This window comes from Thunnus albacares, chromosome 6, assembly GCF_914725855.1.
Source record: "Thunnus albacares chromosome 6, fThuAlb1.1, whole genome shotgun sequence".
Lineage (NCBI taxonomy): Eukaryota > Metazoa > Chordata > Actinopteri > Scombriformes > Scombridae > Thunnus > Thunnus albacares.
In genome coordinates, this window is record NC_058111.1 from 13865057 (window position 1) to 13887731 (window position 22675).

The window sequence follows — 22675 nt, forward strand, 5'->3', positions numbered from 1 at the left end:
TGACCAAACCAATCCCATTTGACCATCTCTTTCCTATTCTGATGTTCGCAAACATGGATTCTTCCTCCACAGTCTCATTTTCCAGCTTCCCCTTCACAGTTGTACTTGGTGATCCATTTGTCTGTGTATTGCTATTGCCTTGTATTGGCTGGAGTGTTGTCATGTAATTGTTGGTTGGCTTTTTGTTCTACATCAAATTGTATTTTTATAATCCTATCTTTACTAATCTGTATGTTCAATAATCTGCGTCCATAGGAACATTCCCCTTCGACAGGCCCAGGTCTTCCTCTGTGGACCTTCTCATCAAATCATCAGCTTCTATTGAACAAGGCATCTCTTCCCCTTCTAAGACATACATCAACAAAAATAAAGAACTTGGCCAACCAGAGGAGGCTTCTTATATGGTCATTGGTGGAGGAGAAGTAAGAAGTGAAGAAGACTATGTCAATTACCAGTCAGAAGACAATAGAGTCAACAAATCAAAGATTATCTTCAAAGAGACAGAGAAAAATAGTGTCAGCTCACTTTCCACCAACAAACAGATAAGATCAGATAAACCAGAAACATCATCAAGCAGCACAACATTCACAGTTGCACCTTCAGTCTCCTCATCCTCCTCTTCTGCCCCTTCCTCTGTGCCCCCTATTTCCCCTGTCAGTATAGACTGTGATTTGAAGAGTCCCAGCTCTTTGCACAACAGCACCATCTCCAGACTCATTGACGCTGTGTCCTTAGGCAATGAGCAAGACACATGTGGCTCTATTTCTGCTCTGATTGGTCAGTTTGAGAGCACTGTTGACCAAAACGATTTCACATTATCCCATGATCATACCCCTTCTTGTCACTCAAACTTCAGGCCTACCACCCCTAAAGTGCTGCCAGATTCGAGGTCTCCTCTCAAGACCAACACAGCATCTACTAACAAGAAACACCTGATAAGTCCCCAAATGGTAGCTCAAAAAACAAGTAATGTAAACCATGAAATCCACTCACCACACAAGATTTCCCAGGCAGACCTGCCTGCTCCTGCCCTCCTCTCCAGCCCAGAAACTGCTGAGCTTGAGGAGGTGTACACCATTCTGGATGAGGAGTTGCTGTTGCCTGTATCAGTGTACAACTTGAAGAAACAGACAGTCCATGTTCAGGCAGACACTATGGAGGACACACCCTCAAACAGCTTGGGCTCCTCTCCAGCAAAGGCGGTTCAGGGTTTAGGGAAAGGGCACAATGTGGGCTGGGATGATATGCACAGAAAGAGAGGTGAAAGTGAAGAAGTTGAGGAGGCAGAGGAGAGTGTGTATGAGGAGGTGTATGATCCACCAACACCAATACTGGAGCTAGAGAGAGGTTCTTCTATAAGGCACATGGGCTCCTCTGTAAACAATGACTGTTTGCAGTATTTCCATGACTCAGCTGGGAATTCTTTGGCAGAAGTGGAGATAAATGTTGACGAGGATCCTTTGGAGATGATGCTGACCTCGCCAAGACATGGCCACCCATGGGAAGGGCTCACAAGTCCAACTAAACGCCATGCTATTTACCAAGCCAATGAGTCCACTCCCAAATACTCTCAACAAAAACAGACTTTGCCATACCATCATCCTCAAAAACAGTACCCATCATATCCGTCTAGTGTACCATTTTCAGAGTGTCCCTCCCCAATGAATCAACCTTCCTATCAGCTGTCCAACCACCTCCAACATCAGTCCTATTCGCAGCTTTCTCCCTTCCATAGACCATTTGACTCTAGATCCTCCAACCTTAGTCCACTGCGTCAGAACAGCTACCCCATCCCTCAAAGCAATCCTGAAGCTTTTAACAACAGAGACTTCAACATGTCCTACACACAACAGAGGAGCTATAGTGGTAGCCAGATCCTGAGCAGATCTCATCAAGATAGGCAAGGGTATAGACAGATGGAGAGGGAGCAGGAAAGGTGCTTCCACAATGGTTTCTCCTCTTATGAAAGTCTCCCTGGCCAATCTGCCAGTAGAGGCCTATACTCCCCTTCTTCAGACTTTGATGCAGTGTACAGCCACCTGGACTTTGATTGCATTACACCCTCATCAGAGTCTACAGCTCCTCGAAACACCCAGCTACACAGCCAAAGTCAAACACAATCATATACTACAAACCCGAAGCAGTCATGGAACCAAAAGGTTTCCCTCACTGACACTGGGCACCAGTCAAAGCCTGAAACCAAAGTTTCACTACACTCGGATGTAGGGCCTTTATCAACTCGTCCCCAGTCTGGTACCATAGATTCCACAGCCCCCAGCCCATGTAAGTCCAAGTCCCTGGGAGACCTGACTTCTGAGGATATATCATGCAACTTCCAGAGCAAATACCATATTATTAGTCGAAGTTTTATCACTCCACATATGAGAAAACAAAAGAGGATGGGCACCATGGGGGAAGTAACTTTCCAATCGCAGTCTTGTGATCCACTTACAGAACAGCTACGTAAACTGGTCAGTCTGGAGGGGGATGACAGTGACAAATTTAGGCCCCAGCCTCCTCAGTTGCATCAGGAAACAAAATCCCCACTGGCACACTCACAGTCAACAAGCATAGCACCCTCTGCTCCCAGGGATATAGATGATTCCCCTCCACTCCTTACCCGTCGCCTATCCTCTCGGAGTCAAAGCCGAGTGCGTCACATCAACAGCCGTGCCCGTGAAAGACAGCAAGAGGCTCTAAAGCCTCGGGTGGGTGTAGTAGTCAATAGTACAGCCAGCATTGGTGGGGTTGTATTGAGAAATAAATCAGCCTCACAGAATCCACCAGCCAACAGACACTCTACTGGTTCTTACATAGCAGGCTATCTTGGCGAGCTGGAGGACAGGGGACTTCCTGAAGGAGCTTGTACATCATTACGTTATGGAAATGGGGACCATTATGGAGATCGCTACTATACAGATGACTCTCTTCCACCTGTAGACTCGTCCCACTTTGCGTCAGAGCCCGAGGTTTACTTTCTGCTCAGACTATAGCCCTGACCATAATCTAAAATGAGATTAATGATCATGTGTGATTCTTTATGATGTTCAATTACACCAAAAGCCAGAAGATCAAGGAAATAAATACTTGCCATTGTTTGTTCCCATGTTCTCAGATCCTTAGGTTTCCCTTATAACAGTCAAATAAATCTTTTTCTGGGTTATTACTAGAAAAAGATATAGTCTGTATGATATAAGTGGAACATCACATATAATCAAACATATAATGGTTGGATCTGACAGCATGAATTTCCTTTATGAAATGTCCACTATTCAATAGTGAATGGTCTTTCTAGTCGGGCAGTGTATTGTCTATATTCTGCTTAATGTGTAAATGTACGTGGGAACTTCGATTCCCTCCAAATGGCTTCCTAGACTGATTGTACAGATACTTGTTATCTTTGTCCCTGTGATGTACTGTCCAAACTGCGTACATTGAATATGAAGCAAAAAAGAAGAATTGGGGTTTAAGCAGAGAGGGAATGTCTTTCTTTGTATCATTTGACTGTGTAGAATAATCAAACAGCTAATTTTAATAGATGGGGTTCAACTTTTCAAAGGTCAAATGTAAGTCTTCCCTCTTTTTTCAGTGGTATTTCTTTATTTGTGTCGTGTGTAAATATTCCTGTCATTGTTTTTAATCTGAGATGGATTTTAGTTGAAAACCATTTCTAACTGTACATTTATGTTTTTGTGCATGTTACCTGTGAACATGTCAAGCATGACTATGCACCAATTTATACAGTAGATGTTGCATCGCCCAACAACATTTGCACAGAACAAATACAGTAGTTGCATTGGAAACAACAGAGGATGTAGGCTTGTATTGGGTGCAACACAGTATATATACTTCTGTGCTTGGACTTGTTGCTCTCTATGATTTGTAGACTTTGAAAAATTGATTGCAAATTCAAAGATTTGGAATTAAAAGCTTTTTATTTTTATAATTGCTTTGATACAGACTGCAAAAATAATCTCTTGTTGGTTCTGGTTATTTTATTTTGTATGACTTAATGGAACAAAAAAACAGAGTGACAATTATACGGGGCCAGGCTGAGAAAGGGAGGGTGGCAAAGCTGAAGTTTTTTTTTTTTTTATTGTTTTAGTGTTACACCATCCTTTTTTCTTTCTATTGTTGCTCATCAAAGGAATGTGAGCATTTTCCTACCAATGCAATAAAATATTGAAATATTTGATTTCAACAAATTCTGTTTATGTCTTGTTGTATAACAAAATATTACATAGCAAGTGATAATTAATCAAGAATGCAATCAAGAATCACACTCAAAATCTATTTATTGAAAGTCACAAACACAGCCTCCTCTTTCCCCATATGCCACCTTATGCATAATGGGAGGTAATTGCTCATGAAATGACTATAATAGAGCTGACAAATGGCACACCTGTTGCTCTGGGTATACAATTCCCCATACTAGATCCAGGCTAGACTGTCACACTTTGTTAAGTTTTATGAATCAATCACAATACACAAATCCCCATAAATCTAAGAGAAGGGACACATTAAGATTAGAGTTAAACAGCTTCCCAAAACTCTCCAATTGTTTGTCTTATCTTAAGTGACCTTGGGCCATTCGAATTACTTGAAACACTATTGTATTTATAGTAAACATACTGTAAACACATACACACACATCACTGATAACTTCATACACAGTAATCACTTGCTAGCATTTGATTGTTTTTCCACCATCACTCTAGAGAGGAAAAATTTCAGGTAGTGCACTTGTGTCATCACTTTTACTTCCTAGCAAAAGGCTTTACAACTATTATAAATACCCACATCAACACTTCACTTGTGCAGGGTGGGGTGTATGTTATAGTCAAGATACCAACCAGACTTAACAATTGACCTTGTGATATGTGCTTTTTAACCAAGTGAATTATGATTCTGTTTATAATGCAATTTTTCTCTGCAGGAAGCTGACTTGAGACTTTGATGTTACATTTGGGCACTTTAATGGGACTTTTGTCTTTGGTAACAGGAACTGTTGAATGTTGTCTATGAGGTAATGCACCATTTTCTCTGAACTTATCGTATGCCATTGGCAGGTTTGATGAGGCAGGTTGGATGTTAATTATATTTTACACAAACTGAATTTGATGCACTTCTGGTTGATGCATATTCTAACATTGACATAACAGTGACATATATGTGTTAAATGTCCAGAACAGCTGCATACATGTCTTGGTTCTACTGGCTCCTCACTCAGTGGCCCTCCTCCCTGCTGCTTCTCAGTGTAGTGGGCAGACAGATGGGGCTGGAGGTGGTTCAGGCAATAGTGTGTTCTCGGTGGGGTACACCGAGCAAAAAAGGCCTCTCGCAGGATGGAGATGTGATTATCGGTGGACTCTTTAATCTCTATTACATACCCTCAGCTATACAGCAGGTCTTCAACAAGCTGCCACATTCTAAACCTTGCACTGGGTAATACCTGATCACAACTTTGTATTGTTTGTTTTCTTTTACAATATGTTTGGTGGTTATTATGTTGTTCATATTATGATAGCAGATTGTATTTTTTATATTTTCTCTTTTGCCATGCTTAAATATTTTTGTAAAAAACTGAAAAAAACTTAATGTAATGTTGACGTTATATAATGTTAGTAGTACTGGTAGTGTTTTATAAGAGGCACATTATAAATTAAAAAATGTGATATCCTGTATATCTGAGATAGTCATACAGTATTTTAATTATGTTTATGTGTAAATTATTTCAAAAGATTTATATTTGCATGCATGAAATGTTTGGACATTTGTCGATTTTATAATCCTGTCCATGATGATTATTTTTATCTTTCACTGATTGATACTGCAATTAATTTCTTTCCTCTCCCGTGGTCTCAGTTTAGATCCAGAGTCATTAAAATATATGTACGCTATGACATTTGCGGTGGAGGAAATCAATCATAACAGCACCCTTCTACCAGGAGTGAAGCTGGGCTATCGTATACTTGATAGCTGTAGCCGATACCCCTGGTCTTTGCAAGCTGCACTGTCACTGGTTGGAGGAGACACAAGCAGCTGCATCTTAACAGCCCCTGTGCCTCAATCTGCAGCTTATGAACAACCTGGAGAGACAACAGGTATGACTTGATGTAATTTAGTATACAGTTAACATCTGCTTTGTCCAAACAACAACTGATATGATTATAGTATAAATGATTGTCATTATGTAATTTTATATCTAACGCTATCACCAGGTGGTCAGCCTGTTCCCTTGCTTATTGGCGCTGCCACATCTACAACAGCCATAATGCTGTCTAGTATCCTGGGGCCTCTCTCTGTACCAGTTGTGAGTTTCAGTGCCTCAAGAAATAAATCTCTGATGAACCTTTTTTATACAGTCTACATCAAGAGGTTGATAAGATTTTCATAAAAAAGATGCATTATTATAGTAAAAACAGTGTCAAAATAATAGTTTTGTGTCTTTCCCTCAGATCAGCTACTGGGCGAGCTGCCCATGTCTTAGTGACAGGCCCAAGTTTCCTAACTTCTTCAGAACAATCCCCAGTGATATTTACCAAGCCCGGGCCATTGCACAACTGGCCATACGCTTCAAGTGGACTTGGATTGGAGCAGTACTAGTAAACAATGATTATGGTCAATTGGCAATACAGGTGTATGTTTTTGTTGTTATATTTTAAATTGCCTGAAAAAGTCTCTCATGTATCTCCTTCATGTGTGGTGCAAACAATATATATGTATTTGTTTTTATGCTCCATATTTCAGACATTTCAGGAAGAGATTCGAGGGAAAGGGGTGTGTTTGGAATTCATAGAGACTGTCCGCAGAGAAAATATTGTGCATGATGCCAGACGTGCAGCAAACACAATTCAAGCTTCGACTACGAGGGTGATTCTGATCTTTTGCTGGTATACAGATGTAAAGAAACTATTTCTGGAACTGGCTGAGAGAAATGTGAGCAACTGGCATGGGGATTTGTATAGACAAAGGGGTTCATCATTAAACAAAGCCATGTACTTTGTAACAACAAAATGCCAGCTGTTTTTCCTGTCATAATTTATTTCACTGTCCTCTTACTATAGGTGACTGACAGACAGTTTCTGGCCAGTGAGGCTTGGAGCACCAGCAGTGATCTTCTCCAAGATCTTACCATCTCTAAGGTGGCAAATGGAGTTCTTGGTGTGGCCATTCGAAGTTCAACTGTACCTGGATTTGAGCAGTATCTCAAACGTTTGCACCCAAATCATCGTCCTGATGATGAATTCTTAAGATATTTCTGGGAAAAAGAGTTTGCATGCAGCCCTAGAGCTACACAGTCACATGTAAAACCTTTCTCCTCATATTCCTCTTCACCACTGAAAACACGGTTTGACTATCCATCAAATGTTTCCTCTTCATCTCCTGAAAAGAGGTCTCTTCAGAAAGCCTCACTACCGACCTGCAATGGGACAGAGTCCCTGGAGGGGATGCAGCATCTCTTTACCGACACCTCCCAGCTACGAGTGGCATACAATGTCTACCTTGCTGTTTATGCTGCAGCCCACGCACTTCACAGCCTTCTCTCCTGCCCCAACAGAGACAGCCCTCTCAGAAACAACAGCTCCACCTGCTCCTCTCCAAAACACATTAAACCCATAGAGGTAAACACGATTATCTCTTACTGATAGTTCCAGATGTTTGTGAAAATTGTAAATTAAATTTTCACATGCTGATTCTTTTTAAAATGTCAACAGTCTCTTCAACATTTTGATGATTTCACAGCTGTTACAGCACTTGAGCAAAGTGAACGTCACCACTCCACAGGGGGAAATGTTTTATTTCCAAGGGGCCGACATTCCAGCAAAGTATGATCTTGTCAACTGGCAGAACACTCCTGAAGGGCCACTAAACCTAGTTTTGATTGGTCGCGTGGATGGGTTTGATCTGCACCTTAATGAGTCAGCTATTCAGTGGAGCACAGGATCCAATCAGGTAATCAGACCAATAAATTGTCTTAAGGCTAATAACAATTTTCAGTTGAAATGATTGTCTTTGTCAATTAAAATGAGTCTGTCCTTGACAATGTGATTTGGCTTTTTGTTTAGGTGCCTATTTCAGTGTGCAGTGAGAGCTGCCCCCCAGGTACCCGAAAGGCCAACAGGAAAGGGGAACCTGTCTGCTGCTTTGACTGTATCCCATGTGCTGAAGGGGAGATTAATAACAAAACTAGTGAGGAAATGACTTTGTAAGATAAGAAAAACTCATGTTTGCAGCTTAAATTTTCACCTTTTTCTTTTATTTCCCTTCTCTCTCTTCTGTTTTCCTCTCCTAGGTTCCCTTCAGTGTGAGCGTTGTCCATCAGAGTTTTGGTCCAATGCTAACCGAACTGCCTGCATCCCTCGCCAGCTGGACTTTCTTTCCTTTAATGAAACCTTGGGCATTACTCTGACCACAGCAGCTGTGTCTGGTACCATTGTGACAACAGCTGTCTCTGTGGTTTTCATTTCCTACCGTCAAACACCTATGGTAAAAACCCAGAGTGATGTAACAGAGACTTTGTTGTATACATTTGTCACATTTCTTTCTTTCATTATTTTGTCTAGAAAAATGAAAAAAAAGTATATAGTGTATTGTTTAAATGGCCACATCTTTGCCTGTTAATCTGATTCACCTCAAGGTACGAGCCAACAATTCAGAACTGAGCTTCCTGCTTCTTCTGTCGCTGAAACTCTGCTTCCTGTGCTCACTGGTGTTCATTGGTCGTCCATCAGTCTGGTCTTGTCGGTTCCAGCAGGCAGCATTTGGGATCAGTTTTGTACTTTGTGTTTCCTGCCTCCTGGTCAAGACCATAGTGGTTCTGGCTGTTTTCCGCTCAGCTCGGCCCGGTGCTGAAAGCTTGATGAAGTGGTTTGGTCCAGGCCAACAAAGAGGAAGTGTCTGCCTCTTCACCTGTATACAGGTGTGAATATTGTTTTATTGATTACATTATTACATTTTTTGATACATATAAGTAACTACACTTGATATTAAATAATAACATTAGAATGTGTTTCTTTTTCATATAGGTTATCATCTGTGTCATATGGCTGTCTCTCAGTCCCCCTGTGCCTCAACGTGATCTGGGTTTCCAAGGGTCAAAGGTCACTCTGGAGTGTGCCATGACCTCTGTGGTGGGCTTCTCTCTGGTTCTGGGTTACATTGGCCTGCTGGCCTGCACCTGCCTCATCTTGGCCTTTCTTGCAAGGAAACTCCCCGACAACTTCAATGAGGCCAAACTGATCACCTTCAGCATGCTGATCTTCTGTGCTGTCTGGGTGACCTTTGTCCCTGCTTATGTTAGCTCCCCTGGGAAATATGTTGTTGCTGTGGAAATTTTTGCAATACTGGCCTCAAGCTATGGTTTATTGTTCTGCATTTTTGCTCCAAAATGTTTCATCATACTTTTGAAGCCCGAGAAAAACACTAAGAAACACCTGATGGCCAGATAGTATTTCTGGCTTGAATGTGAGCATATGACTGTGATATTTGTCCGGTGGAGACAATGCCCCTCCCCACTAGCCATCCTTTGTAACCATTTGGTGGATAATAGTAGAAGTGGCCCTAAGCAGGCACATGTCTATTTGTTATATCAATTTCTTTCATTTAATTAATGCTATTTGTTAATGTCCTTAGCTGTATGAAGTTAAAAATGTCTCAGGCACACATATTGTAGTTATGGCTTTCATTAGTATTAACTAAGAATGTTTCTGCTGTTGTAGACGTTGTTACATGCAAATATAACATTACTAATCAACCATTGAAGTAAAATACACGTTTAAATAAAATGCTGCTCACTAAAAATGTGATTGATTTATTTTGCAATGTGACTGTTCTGCATCCAGTTTAAACATTAAAAATATTGTACCTCATCTCAAGAAAAGTCTCCTTGAGTTTGTCTGAAGGCAGATTATTTAAGTAACAATTAAATTCTGTTAATTTATTCACTACAGATTATGTAGCATGTGTATCATACAATGCTGTTTTTATTATATTATATACATGTATGAATTCAAAGTAAATATTAAAAATTCTGTACTTTCACAATGGGTCAGATGTGTTACATGTCCCAGTTTTACATAGTTGAAATGATTGCATACTTAAACAAGTATAACTGCTGTTAAATAAACAGGGCTTCAGAATGACACATCACAATAGTTAATGTAGGAATTAAAATAATTTCTGAGAGAAATTAAAAAATCTGCAACCCATTATTCTACCAGCAATTAATATACTCATCACTTGAAAAAGGGATGATGATGGTGATTACAGAGGCTGACAGCATGAACAGTGTTTTGCGTAAACTGCACCTTCCAAATGAAGACCACTAGATGGCCATATTATACCATTTAATGATGCCCTCATATGTCTTTCAGCATCTCTCATCAAGGTTCCTTCCTTGTTGGACTAAACATACATCTGAAGTCTGCACTTAGCTTGTGCAGCTGTGCAACATCTTTACCCAACCACCAATTTATGTATTTGATTTAATAGTACTTAACAGTACTTCCCTATCATTAATGTATAGTAACCTAGTACTGGCTGTGCAAGATTAACCTATTCTGTAGTCTGAAATTAAGATATCAATTTCTGTCTAAATGCAGTGAAATGAGCCTGAACAATTTGCAAACAGGCAACTGTAATTAATTAATTAATTGTCCATCATGTAGTCACTTAAAATAAAATGCGGAGGAAGTGATAAGATAGGACTTAGACAGGGGACAGAGTAATCGAAAGATTATGTAATAAAAAGATTTTGATACAATATATATAATAGGCGTTCATGCGGATCAACCCACGCTAGGCAACCAGCCCTGACAGCATCACTGGACACGTCCTGAAGGTCTGCAGCCACCTTCTGGCAGGGGTAAACACAAACATATTTAACCTGTTCTTCTCCCTCTGGACTAGCCCCACCGGCTTCAAATACACCACCATCACCCTCACCTCCAAACAGCAGAAAGTGGCCAATCTCAATGACTAGTGCCCCATAGCCCTCACCCCTATAGCAAGCCAGCAAGAGAGGCTGGTTAAATCCCTCATCTGTCCCATGCTTCCCCTGACCCTTGATCCCCTGCAACTTGCATACTGTCTTAAACAGAAGCACAGAGGACGCCACTGCCCTCTCCCACCTGGAAGGGAGGGACACCTATGTGAGGATGCTGTTTGTGGTCTACAGCTCAGCATTCAACACCGTAGTATTGTCCATGAGTGGACAACTGCACCTCTTCTCGGTTTATACTGGCATATGCCACTTATAAACAGCATGCCACTGACAGATACAACTCTCCCGGACTCATACCAAATGCCACTATTCGATCACACATGATTAGGGTGTCAAGGGGACTTGCAAGAGACAAATTAAAAGAGGCGAGTTAAAATCTGTGCAGAAGAAGCCACAATATTAATGACTTTTAATCCTTACTACAGGTCAGGCTCACTCACTCAATAGCGTTTTTTCATTCCCTGCTTGGTGAACACCTATGTCTTTCAAACTCCATAACCCATTTTTTGTGTCCATGCCCACGCAAAGATGCCCCTTATGGCATCATCACAGTTATTGTCTCGACAAATTTCCCTCAGAGCCCAAGAAGATATTTTATGTTTTTCACAGGTAGTTCTTCTCTTTATGAATAAACCAATCTTCATGTGTAAATTGAATGCAGTTCCACTTTATGATTGTTTAAAGGGACTAGTGTTTATGGGTTGCATCAATGCAAGTCATTTTTACACTGATGCCACACCTATTCCCATCAGGGAGGTTAGTGCGTGTGGGTAAGAGTTGTTGGTCTACTTCACTTGTGTATTTGGCCAGTCAGGGTGTTTTGAATGTAGCCTTTTAACAACAATAGTCTGGTTGATTCCTGTCATTTCTTTTGTGAGTGTGGTCTTTACCTTCCATTGACAGTGCAGATAGGTCCCTAAAGACCTGGCTGCTTTTTCATGAACAGGTTTCTGTCCATTTTTTGTGAAAGTTTTGGTATAAAAACATTTAACAAAATCCACAAGATTCTGCCTCATTTCATTTTAATTAGTTACCATAAAATCCTCATGCTTCAAACCATGCTCTCTGCATAAAGTACATATGTTCCCGAACCACAAAAAAGAAAAGAACACTTTTAAGATTTTTATTGAATGACATTGAAATCACATCAGGAATTTAGCCTGTTGTTTAAGTGACTACAACACTCAGTCTGTACCATACAGCAGCTACAGTATAATAATTTATCAACTGTATATCTATTTTTATTATGGCAGTATGGTAGCTATGATCTGCAAAACCTTGAAAACAACAAACAAACTTGCACACAGCCTCCCATTTCCCCTCTGTGCCACCTCTCTCTGTATAATGGGATATAATTGCTTGTGAAATAATGAAGTAAAGAAATTGTACACTTGTGGCTCATCAGCACCTCCTTTCCTTAACCATCAAGAATTAAGTGTGATGTAACTTAGTCCTTTGAGATGGCAAGGATGGTGCCTTGGTGTGGTAACTTAGATGAACATAGAATAATACAGAGAGAAAGAGAGTTAAAATGAGATAAATACCAGTATCTGAAAGAGATACAAAGACAGTTTTGCATAAATGTAGCATATATGTGAAACAGAAAAGAATAGTACAAAAGAAGTACCAAAGAAGAACATAGAAACCAATGAATAAAAAAATATGTAGCTGTATTCGTCCTGTATTATATACAGTATGTCAGAAATGGTATCTAGACTTGTTTATTGTGATCTTCCATTGTCACAGTTATATGTTCATATAAAAATGGCCATTTAGGAACCTGAGCCTGGACGTAATCGAAATGGAGTCTGTTTTTTCAGTTTAGTGGAATGATCTTCTTTGCTAGTAACAGAGTTTAGGAACTTTTTTTTATAGGGCTATTCTAGCCTTGTGTTGCCATCTGTTTGGGCCAGATGCAAATATGATGCTCAAGCTCTGGTGATGGTGGAGGTGCTTTGGCAAAACCATGAACAGCTCTATAGGCTGGGATGCCGCAGCTGGCTTCAGATGACCTTAGGGTCCATTTGGACTCTAACTGGCACAGTAAAGTTAGAGCATGGCTGGAAAAAAATGCTTAAAATAATCAATTTATCTGAATGAATACATCATTGACTGTTCATGTGTTTGTCTTTTTTTTTTAACAACCTTTCTCTGATTTTAAGGTTTTGAGCCAACAATTCAGAACTGAGCTTCCTGCCTCTTTTGTCACTGAAATTCTGCTTCCTGTGCTCACTGGTGTTCACTGGTCATCCATCAGTCTGGTGTTGTTGGTTCCAGCAGGCAGCATTTGGGATCAGTTTTGTACTTTGTGTTTCCTGCCTCCAGGTCAAGACCATAGTGGTTCTGGCAGCATTCCGCTCAGCTCGGCCTGGTGCTGAAGCCTTGATTAAGTGGTTTGATCCAGGCCAACAAAGAAGAAGTGTTTGCCTCTTTACCTGTATAAAGGTCAGACTTGAAAATGCACATTTTTCATGATAAAATTATTATTACATCATTCTACATTAACCACCTCAGCTGAGACTCTGTGTGGCTTCTCCAATGGATGATGGCAACACCCTCTCGTCTGTCTCCACAACTTCACTGACCTTCGGAAATCTGCCACCAACTTCAGTTCGCCATGATTTGCTTCATGCATAGCTGATGCCTACCACAGAGACACTACAGCAGCAACCCACCGCAACCCACCTCGGACCAGTCAGTGCAGGGCATCGCCCCAGGAAACGGTGATGTGGTGAGCAGTGTTATATCCTCACACAGGAATAATGACTCATGCTCACACACTGATCAAAGCGAGGATGCTTCGTGTCTGCTTAGTGTCAGCACTGTATCCTGCTGTTCATACCGCCCTGCTCAGGACCGGCGTGTACAGCTCACCACTTGGGGTTACATTAGTGCAGCCAGCAGTGTTACTTCCCTCTTAGAGAGTAATGCCCTGGACCCGCTCACGGACTGAGGAGAGGAGACACTGAGTCTGCTCTGCTCCTCTACAGTTATTTCTGTGGGAAATACGGAGGGTGATGGACGCACCAACACAAAATCTGATGCTGTGTTGAGGCAGCTGATGGTCATGTGTTCACAGACTGCTCCATCAGCTCGACCCTTTTGGTGCCAGCCCCCCATGGGTCAAACTTCCATTTATGGAAGGTTTGGCGTCGGAGAGGGCTGAATCAGAATATCACAACTTCCTGGCTGCTGCCCCCAACATAGTTTTATGGGGAATGGCGTCACAACTACGTGTTATCAGAGTGGACGGACAAAACACTGAGAATGGGTTATTCTCTCCAGTTCTGCCATGTTCTGGCAGCAAGGAGATAAATCTATCCTCCCAAGAGGAGATAGATTTCTATTGAAACAGGCTGTCTTGATCGTTTCCACTCACGACAGACAGAGGGGGCTTTACTATGTGTACTTCTTGGTTACCAACAAGACGGGAGGTTTCAGACCCATTTTGGATCTCCTCAAGCTGAACCAATGCATCACTAGAAAGACGTTCTGCATGCTGACCATCAGGAAATTGCTGGAACTGGTTCAATTGGGCAACTGGTTCACCACCATTGACCTGAAAGATGCTTATTTTCACATCGAGGTGGATCATGGTGGTGGGCCATCCAGTCATTCCACTGGGGCTCCTGCACATGTGCCACCTTCAACAGTGCTTTGCCAACCTGTGCTTGATCCCAAGAGGCACAAGCACTGCTTGGTGAACATTCCCCCATCAGTGCAGGAGGACCTGCGTTATTGGGGGGTCCCCACAGCATCTGTCGGCAGAAACACTGCTGGGTCGAGTGACCTCCTACATAATGGTGTTCACAGATGCATCCCTGATGTGGTGGGGGGGCCACTGTCTGGGGAGAGAGATAGGTGGTGTGTAGCTTTCAAGGCAAAGCCGACACATCAACCTCCTCAAACTTCAGGCTCCTGGTCCTCCAATACATCCTGACTCTGGTTCAGGGGAGAAACGTGTGGGTGAGAACAGACAACTGCACCACTGTTGCCTACATCAACAGGCAAGGCGGAGTCCGCTACGCAGCCCTGTTGAAGATAACGGAGAACCTGTTGGTGTGGGCCTCAGAGCACCTCCTGTGTCTATCAGACAAGTGTGTGCTGCACCCTGAAGTGGTGCAGCAGATTTGGAACCGATTTGGGAGAGCGGAAGTGGACCTGTTTGCCAGTCAAAATAACACCCACTGCCTGCTCTGGTTCTCCCTGATGGTGCACGACGATCTGAGCTATCACATTTGCACACACGCCATGGCCAAGGAGGCTACTTTACGCCTTTCCTCCTCTTCATCTCATTCCCCCACTGCTGGAGAGAGTGAGGCAAGAGCAGCTGTCAGCCATCCTGATAGCCCGGACTGTCGTTTGGCATCATGGTATGCAGAGATGATCCAGATGTTGGCAACCGAGCCCTGGTCCATCCCGCAAGTGTGTGGGAGGCTCTGTCCCAGGAGGTGGGTTCGATAGGCGCACTGCCCACGTTAGGCCAACCTCTCCAGGCTTGGCTCCTGAGAGGGACAGGCTGATGCAGGCTGGACTGTATGCACAGGTGGTGCAGACCATTAAGGCGACGAGAGCAGGATCCTCTATTGCTTGCCACAAGGCAAAATGGTTGGGATCCCAACGCTGGTGTGAGGAAAAGAGACTGGACCCCCTGACATGTGCAGTGTGAAAGGTTCTCTCCTTTCTGCAATATCTGGTGGAAAAGGAGCTGTCTCATGCCACTGTTAAAGTGTATGCAGTAGCTGTTTCCTCCTGTCATGAGGGTTTCGGCAACAGACCTGTCTTGGCCCACCCCCTCGTGAAATGTTTCTTGCAGGGGGTTAGGAGACACTGGCCAGTGAGGCGTGTCTCTGTCCCCCAGTGGGAACTGCTGGTGGTGTTCAAGCCCTAGTGAGTGACCGTATGAGCATCTGGAGCACTCCTCCCTGAAGGCGTTGTCATTCAAAACAGCCTTGCTGCTTGCACTAAGAGAGTGGACTTCAAACAGCCCATAAAGAAACACATTTCCAGCCTTGTGCATCCCAATGTGAATAAACTGTCCCTATAACTGGTAGGCGGTGGAATAAAGAGGGGAAGACACAGCGGAGGAAATGTATGAAGACAGTAACATGAAATATATGAGCAAGAGCAAATCTAGAAATGCCAACATGACTTTTCTCCTATTTACTCCTTTTCTGAGCCCAGTCATTTAGTTTTATCGCTATGTCACCTCTTTTTATTGTCTTGCAGTATAGTTTAATCTTGCACGTACCACCCATCAGGGCAGGAGAAGAAGTATGGGCAGGGCCTCAGATGCATTTCATTTCAGATTGATTTTGTATTGGGGCAGAATTCATTTGTGCTCATTTAATGACATTTCACCAAAGCCATGTTAGCAACCGTTCTACCCTTTATTCAGCTGTAGATATCAACGTACGGTCCAAACTGTGACATTGATTATGATGCAAAAAAGAAGAATTGGGGTTTAAGCAGAGAGGGAATGCCTTTCTTTGTATCATTTTAATGTGTAGAATAATCAAACAGCTAATTTTAATAGATGGGGTTCAGCTTTTCAAAGGTCAAATGTAAGTCTTCTATTTTCAGTGGTATTTCTTTATTTGTGTAGTATGTAAATATTCCTGTCATTGTTTTTAATCTGAGATGGATTTTAGTTGAAAACCATTTCTAACTGTACATTTATGTTTTCATGCATGTTACTTGTGAACATGTCAAGCATGACTATGCACCAATTTATACAGTAGATGTTGCATTGCCCAACAACATTTGCACAGAACAAACAATTATACGGGGAGAAAGGGAGGGTGGCAAAGCTGAAGTTTTTTAGTTGTTGTTGTTTTAGTGTTATACCATCCTTTTTCTTTCTATTGTTGCTCATCAGGGGAATGTGAGCCTTTTCCTACCAGTGCAATAAAATATTGAAATATTTGATTTCAACATATTATGTTTATTTCTTGTTGTACTCAATGTAAATGTTACGTAGCAAGTGATAATTAATCAAGAATGCAATCAAGAATCACACTCAAAATCTATTTATTGAAAGTCACAAACACAGCCTCCTCTTTCCCCATATGCCACCTTATGCATAATGGGAGGTAATTGCTCATGAAATGACTATAATAGAGCTGACAAATGGCACACCTGTTGCTCTGGGTATACAATTCCCCATACTAGATCCAGGCTAGACTGTCACACTTTGTTAAGTTTTATGAATCAATCAAAATACACAAATCCCCACAAATCTAAGAGAAGGGACACGTTGCGGTTAGAGTTAAACAGCTTCCCAAAACTCTCCAATTGTTTGTCTTATCTTAAGTGACCTTGGGCCATTCGAATTACTTGAAACACTATTGTATTTATAGTAAACATACTGTAAACACATACACACACATCACTGATAACTTCATACACAGTAATCACTTGCTAGCATTTGATTGTTTTTCCACCATCACTCTAGAGAGGAAAAATTTCAGGTAGTGCACTTGTGTCATCACTTTAACTTCCTAGCAAAAGACTTAACAACTATTATAAATACCCACATCAACACTTCACTTGTGCAGAGTGAGGTGTATGTTATAGTCAAGATACCAACCAGACTTAACAATTGACCTTGTGATATGTGCTTTTTAACCAAGTGAATTATGATTTTGTTTATAATGCAATTTTTCTCTGCAGGAAGCTGACTTGAGACTTTGATGTTACATTTGGGCACTTTAATGGGACTTTTGTCTTTGGTAACAGGAACTGTTGAATGTTGTCTATGAGGTAATGCACCATTTTCTCTGAACTTATCGCATGTCATTGGCAGGTTTGATGAGGCAGGTTGGATGTGAATTATATTTTACACAAACTGAATTTGATGCACTTCTGGTTGATGCATATTCTAACATTGACATAACAGTGACATATATGTGTTAAATGTCCAGAACAGCTGCATACATGTCTTGGTTCTACTGGCTCCTCACTCAGTGGCCCTCCTCCCTGCTGCTTCTCAGTGTAGTGGGCAGACAGATGGGGCTGGAGGTGGTTCAGGCGATAACATGTTCTCAGTGGGGTACATTGAGCAACAAGGACCTCTCGCAGGATGGAGATGTGATTATCGGCGGACTCTTTAATCTCCATTACATACCCTCAGCTATACAGCAGGTCTTCAACAAACCGCCACATTATAAACCTTGCACTGGGTAATACCTGATCATAACTTGTATTGTTGTTACAATTTGTTTGGCGGTTATTATGTTGTTCATATTATGACAGTAGATTGTCTGTATTTCTTATATTTTCTCTTTTGTCATGCTTGTATATTTTTGTGAAAATAGAGAAAAAAATTTAATTTGATTCGACATAATTTTGAGCTAGAAAGTTATGTTTGTATGACTTGTAGTGTTGTATAAAAGGCATTATTGATAAAAATGTGAAAGTGATATCCTGTATATCTGAGATAGTCATACAATATTTTAATCATGTTAGAACTATTTCAAAAGATTTATGTTTGCATGCATGAGATGTTTGGACATTTGTTGATTTTATAATCATGTCAATGACGATTATTCCTTTCTTTCACTGATTGATACTGCAGTTAATTTCTTTCCTCTCCCGTTGTCTCAGTTTAGATCAACAATCATTAAAATATATGTATGCTATGACGTTTGCGGTGGAGGAAATCAATCGTAACAGTACCCTGCTACCAGGAGTGAAGCTAGGCTATCGTATACTTGATAGCTGTAGCCGATACCCCTGGTCTTTGCAAGCTGCACTGTCACTGGTTGGAGGAGACACAAGCAGCTGCATCTTAACAGCCCCTGTGCCTCAATCTGCAGCTTATGAACAACCTGGAGAGACAACAGGTATGACTTGATGTAATTTAGTATACAGTTAACATCTGTTTTGTCCAAACCACAACTGATATGATTATAGTATAAATAATTGTCATCATGTAATTTTATATCTAACGCTGTCACCAGGTGGTCAGCCTGTTCCCTTGCTTATTGGCGCTGCCACATCTACAACAGCCATAATAGAGTCTCTGATCCTGGGGCCTCTCTCTGTACCAGTTGTAGGTTTCAGTGCCTTAAGAAATAAATCTCTGATGAACCTTTTTTATACAGTCTACATCAAGAGGTTGATCAGATTTTCATATAAAATATATTATTACAGTAAAAACAGTGTCAAAATAATAGTTTTGTGTCTTTCCCTCAGATCAGCTACTTGGCGAGCTGCCCATGTCTTAGTGACAGGCCCAAGTTTCCTAACTTCTTCAGAACAATCCCCAGTGATATTTACCAAGCCCGGGCCATTGCACAACTGGCCATACGCTTCAAGTGGACTTGGATTGGAGCAGTACTAGTAAATAATGATTATGGTCAATTGGCAATACAGGTGTATGTTTTTGTTGTTATAATTTAAATTGCCTGAAAAAGTCTCTCATGTATCTCCTTCATATATAGTACAATATATGTATTTGTATTTGTATTTTATATATATGTATTTGTTTTTATGCTCCATATTTCAGACATTTCAGGAAGAGATTCAAGGGAAAGGGGTGTGTTTGGAATTCATAGAGACTGTCCGCAGAGAAACTATTGTGCGTGATGCCAGACGTGCAGCAAACACAATTCAAGCTTCGACTACGAGGGTGATTCTGATCTTTTGCTGGTATACAGATGTAAAGAAACTATTTCTGGAACTGGCTGAGAGAAATGTGAGCAACTGGCATGGGGATTTGTATAGACAAAGGGGTTCATCATTAAACAAAGCCACGTATTTTGTAACAACAAAATGCCAGCTGTTTTTCCTGTCATAATTTATTTCAGTGTCCTCTTACTATAGGTGACTGACAGACAGTTTCTGGCCAGTGAGGCTTGGAGCACCAGCGGTGATCTTCTCCAAGATCTTACCATCTCTAAGGTGGCAAATGGAGTTCTTGGTGTGGCCATTCGAAGTTCAACTGTACCTGGATTTGAGCAGTATCTCAAACGTTTGCACCCAAATCATCGTCCTGATGATGAATTCTTAAGATATTTCTGGGAAAAAGAGTTTGCATGCAGCCCTAGAGCTACACAGTCACATGTAAAACCTTTCTCCTCATATTCCTCTTCACCACTGAAAACAAGGTTTGACTATCCATCAAATGTTTCCTCTTCATCTCCTGAAAAGAGGTCTCTTCAGAAAGCCTCACTACCGACCTGCAATGGGACAGAGTCCCTGGAGGGGATGCAGCATCTCTTTACCGACACCTCCCAGCTACGAGTGGCATACAATGTCTACCTTGCTGTTTATGCTGCAGCCCACGCACTTCACAGCCTTCTCTCCTGTCCCAACAGAGACAGCCCTCTCAGAAACAACAGCTCCACCTGCTCCTCTCCAAAACACATTAAACCCATAGAGGTAAACACGATTATCTCTTACTGATAGTTCCAGATGTTTGTGAAAATTGTAAATGAAATTTTGACATTCTGATTTTTTTTAAAAATGTCAACAGTCTCTGCAATATTTTGATGATTTCACAGCTGTTACAGCACTTGAGCAAAGTGAACGTCACCACTCCACAGGGGGAAATGTTTTACTTCCAAGGGGCCGACATTCCAGCAAAGTATGATCTTGTCAACTGGCAGAACACTCCTGAAGGGCCACTAAAGCTAGTTTTGATTGGTCGCGTGGATGGGTTTGATCTGCACCTTAATGAGTCAGCTATTCAGTGGAGCACAGGATCCAATCAGGTAATCAGACCAATAAATTGTCTTAAGGCTAATAACAATTTGCAGTTGAAATGATTGTCTTTGTCAATTAAAATGATTCTGTCCTTGACAATGTGATTTGGCTTTTTGTTTAGGTGCCTATTTCAGTGTGCAGTGAGAGCTGCCCCCCAGGTACCCGAAAGGCCAACAGGAAAGGGGAACCTGTCTGCTGCTTTGACTGTATCCCATGTGCTGAAGGGGAGATTAATAACAAAACTGGTGAGGAAATGACTTTTGTAAAATAAGAAAAACTCATGTTTGCCACTTGAATTTTCACCTTTTTGTTTTGTTTCCCTTCTCTCTTTTTTCTGTTTTCCTCTCCTAGGTTCCCTTCAGTGTGAGCGTTGTCCATCGGAGTTTTGGTCCAATGCTAACCAAACTGCCTGCATCCCTCGCCAACTGGACTTTCTTTCCTTTAATGAAACTTTGGGCATTACTTTGACCACAGCAGCTGTGTGTGGTGCCATTGTGACAACAGCTGTCTCTGTGGTTTTTCTTTCCTACCGTCAAACACCTATGGTAGTAACCCAGATTGATGTAACAGAGACTTTGTTGTATACATTTTTCACATTTCTTTCTTTCATTATTTTGTCTAGAAAAATGAAAAAAAAGTATATAGTGTATTGTTTAAATGGCCACATCTTTGCCTGTTAATCTGATTCACCTCAAGGTACGAGCCAACAATTCAGAACTGAGCTTCCTGCTTCTTCTGTCGCTGAAACTCTGCTTCCTGTGCTCACTGGTGTTCATTGGTCGTCCATCAGTCTGGTCTTGTCGGTTCCAGCAGGCAGCATTTGGGATCAGTTTTGTACTTTGTGTTTCCTGCCTCCTGGTCAAGACCATAGTGGTTCTGGCTGTTTTCCGCTCAGCTCGGCCCGGTGCTGAAAGCTTGATGAAGTGGTTTGGTCCAGGCCAACAAAGAGGAAGTGTCTGCCTCTTCACCTGTATACAGGTGTGAATATTGTTTTATTGATTACATTATTACATTTTTTGATACATATAAGTAACTACACTTGATATTAAATAATAACATTAGAATGTGTTTCTTTTTCATATAGGTTATCATCTGTGTCATATGGCTGTCTCTCAGTCCCCCTGTGCCTCAACGTGATCTGGGTTTCCAAGGGTCAAAGGTCACTCTGGAGTGTGCCATGACCTCTGTGGTGGGCTTCTCTCTGGTTCTGGGTTACATTGGCCTGCTGGCCTGCACCTGCCTCATCTTGGCCTTTCTTGCAAGGAAACTCCCCGACAACTTCAATGAGGCCAAACTGATCACCTTCAGCATGCTGATCTTCTGTGCTGTCTGGGTGACCTTTGTCCCTGCTTATGTTAGCTCTCCTGGGAAATATGTTGTTGCTGTGGAAATTTTTGCAATACTGGCCTCAAGCTATGGTTTATTGTTCTGCATTTTTGCTCCAAAATGTTTCATCATACTTTTGAGGCCTGAGAAAAACACTAAGAAACACCTGATGGCCAGATAGTGTTTCTGGCTTGAATGTGAGCATATGACTGTGATATTTGTCCGGTGGAGACAATGCCCCTCCCCACTACCCATCCTGTATAGTCATTTGGTGGACAATAGTACAGGATCTAAGTTGCCCCAAACAGGTACATGTGTATTTGTTACATCAATTCCTTTCATCTAAATAACACTAATTATTAATGTCCTTAGCTGTATGAAGTTAAAAATGTCTCAGGCACACATATTGTAGTTATGGCTTTCATTAGTATTAACTAAGAATGTTTCTGCTGTTGTAGATGTTGTTAAATGCAAATATAACATTACTAATCAACCACTGAAGTAAAATACACGTTTAAATAAAGTGCTGCTCACTAAAAATGTGATTGATTTATTTAATATTAATGTGCTCAATTATTCTATTTTGCAATGTGACTGTTCTGCATCCAGTTTAAACATTAAAAATATTGTACCTCA

At 41.4% G+C, this 22675-nt stretch overlaps 3 protein-coding genes across 7 annotated transcripts in view; all 3 read left to right on the forward strand.

Annotated features, from left to right (window-relative positions):
• The window catches only part of plch1 (phospholipase C, eta 1), a 67637-nt gene extending 63349 nt beyond the window's left edge, over positions 1–4288 (forward strand). For 2 of the 5 annotated variants that reach the window (XM_044355281.1, XM_044355282.1), the window contains one exon: positions 256–4287. In XM_044355281.1, the coding sequence (XP_044211216.1) occupies positions 256–2993 (2738 nt within the window). In that variant the 3' untranslated portion in view covers positions 2994–4287. Of the gene's footprint in view, positions 1–255 lie in introns of all 5 variants that reach the window. The other 3 variants (XM_044355285.1, XM_044355284.1, XM_044355286.1) reach the window with 3 other exon arrangements.
• Positions 4289–6346: 2058 nt separating this feature from the next.
• LOC122984255 (extracellular calcium-sensing receptor-like) lies at positions 6347–9811 on the forward strand. Its single transcript, XM_044354592.1, has 10 exons — positions 6347–6364; positions 6459–6638; positions 6751–6939; positions 7068–7307; positions 7395–7625; positions 7747–7956; positions 8070–8193; positions 8297–8490; positions 8642–8923; positions 9030–9811. Exons 1-10 carry the CDS (start codon positions 6347–6349, stop codon positions 9450–9452), a joined length of 2091 nt encoding a protein of 696 aa, XP_044210527.1. The 3' UTR covers positions 9453–9811.
• An 8833-nt stretch (positions 9812–18644) lies between these two features.
• LOC122984256 (extracellular calcium-sensing receptor-like) lies at positions 18645–22634 on the forward strand. Its single transcript, XM_044354593.1, has 10 exons — positions 18645–18849; positions 18967–19058; positions 19202–19381; positions 19515–19703; positions 19832–20389; positions 20512–20721; positions 20835–20958; positions 21065–21258; positions 21410–21691; positions 21798–22634. Exons 1-10 carry the CDS (start codon positions 18645–18647, stop codon positions 22218–22220), a joined length of 2457 nt encoding a protein of 818 aa, XP_044210528.1. The 3' UTR covers positions 22221–22634.
• The last annotated feature ends 41 nt before the right edge of the window (positions 22635–22675 follow it).

Excerpts from the sequence above, each read along its gene's own strand:
- LOC122984255 (XM_044354592.1), top strand. Across the intron at positions 6,940-7,067 it reads TGGAACTGGCTGAGAGAAAT|GTGACTGACAGACAGTTTCT; the intron begins GTGAGCAACTGG and ends CTCTTACTATAG. Across the intron at positions 8,924-9,029 it reads GCCTCTTCACCTGTATACAG|GTTATCATCTGTGTCATATG; the intron begins GTGTGAATATTG and ends TTTTTCATATAG.
- LOC122984256 (XM_044354593.1), top strand. The coding sequence starts at position 18,645 with ATGACGTTTGCGGTGGAGGAAATCAATCGTAACAGTACCCTGCTACCA. Across the intron at positions 20,722-20,834 it reads GGAGCACAGGATCCAATCAG|GTGCCTATTTCAGTGTGCAG; the intron begins GTAATCAGACCA and ends CTTTTTGTTTAG. Across the intron at positions 21,692-21,797 it reads GCCTCTTCACCTGTATACAG|GTTATCATCTGTGTCATATG; the intron begins GTGTGAATATTG and ends TTTTTCATATAG.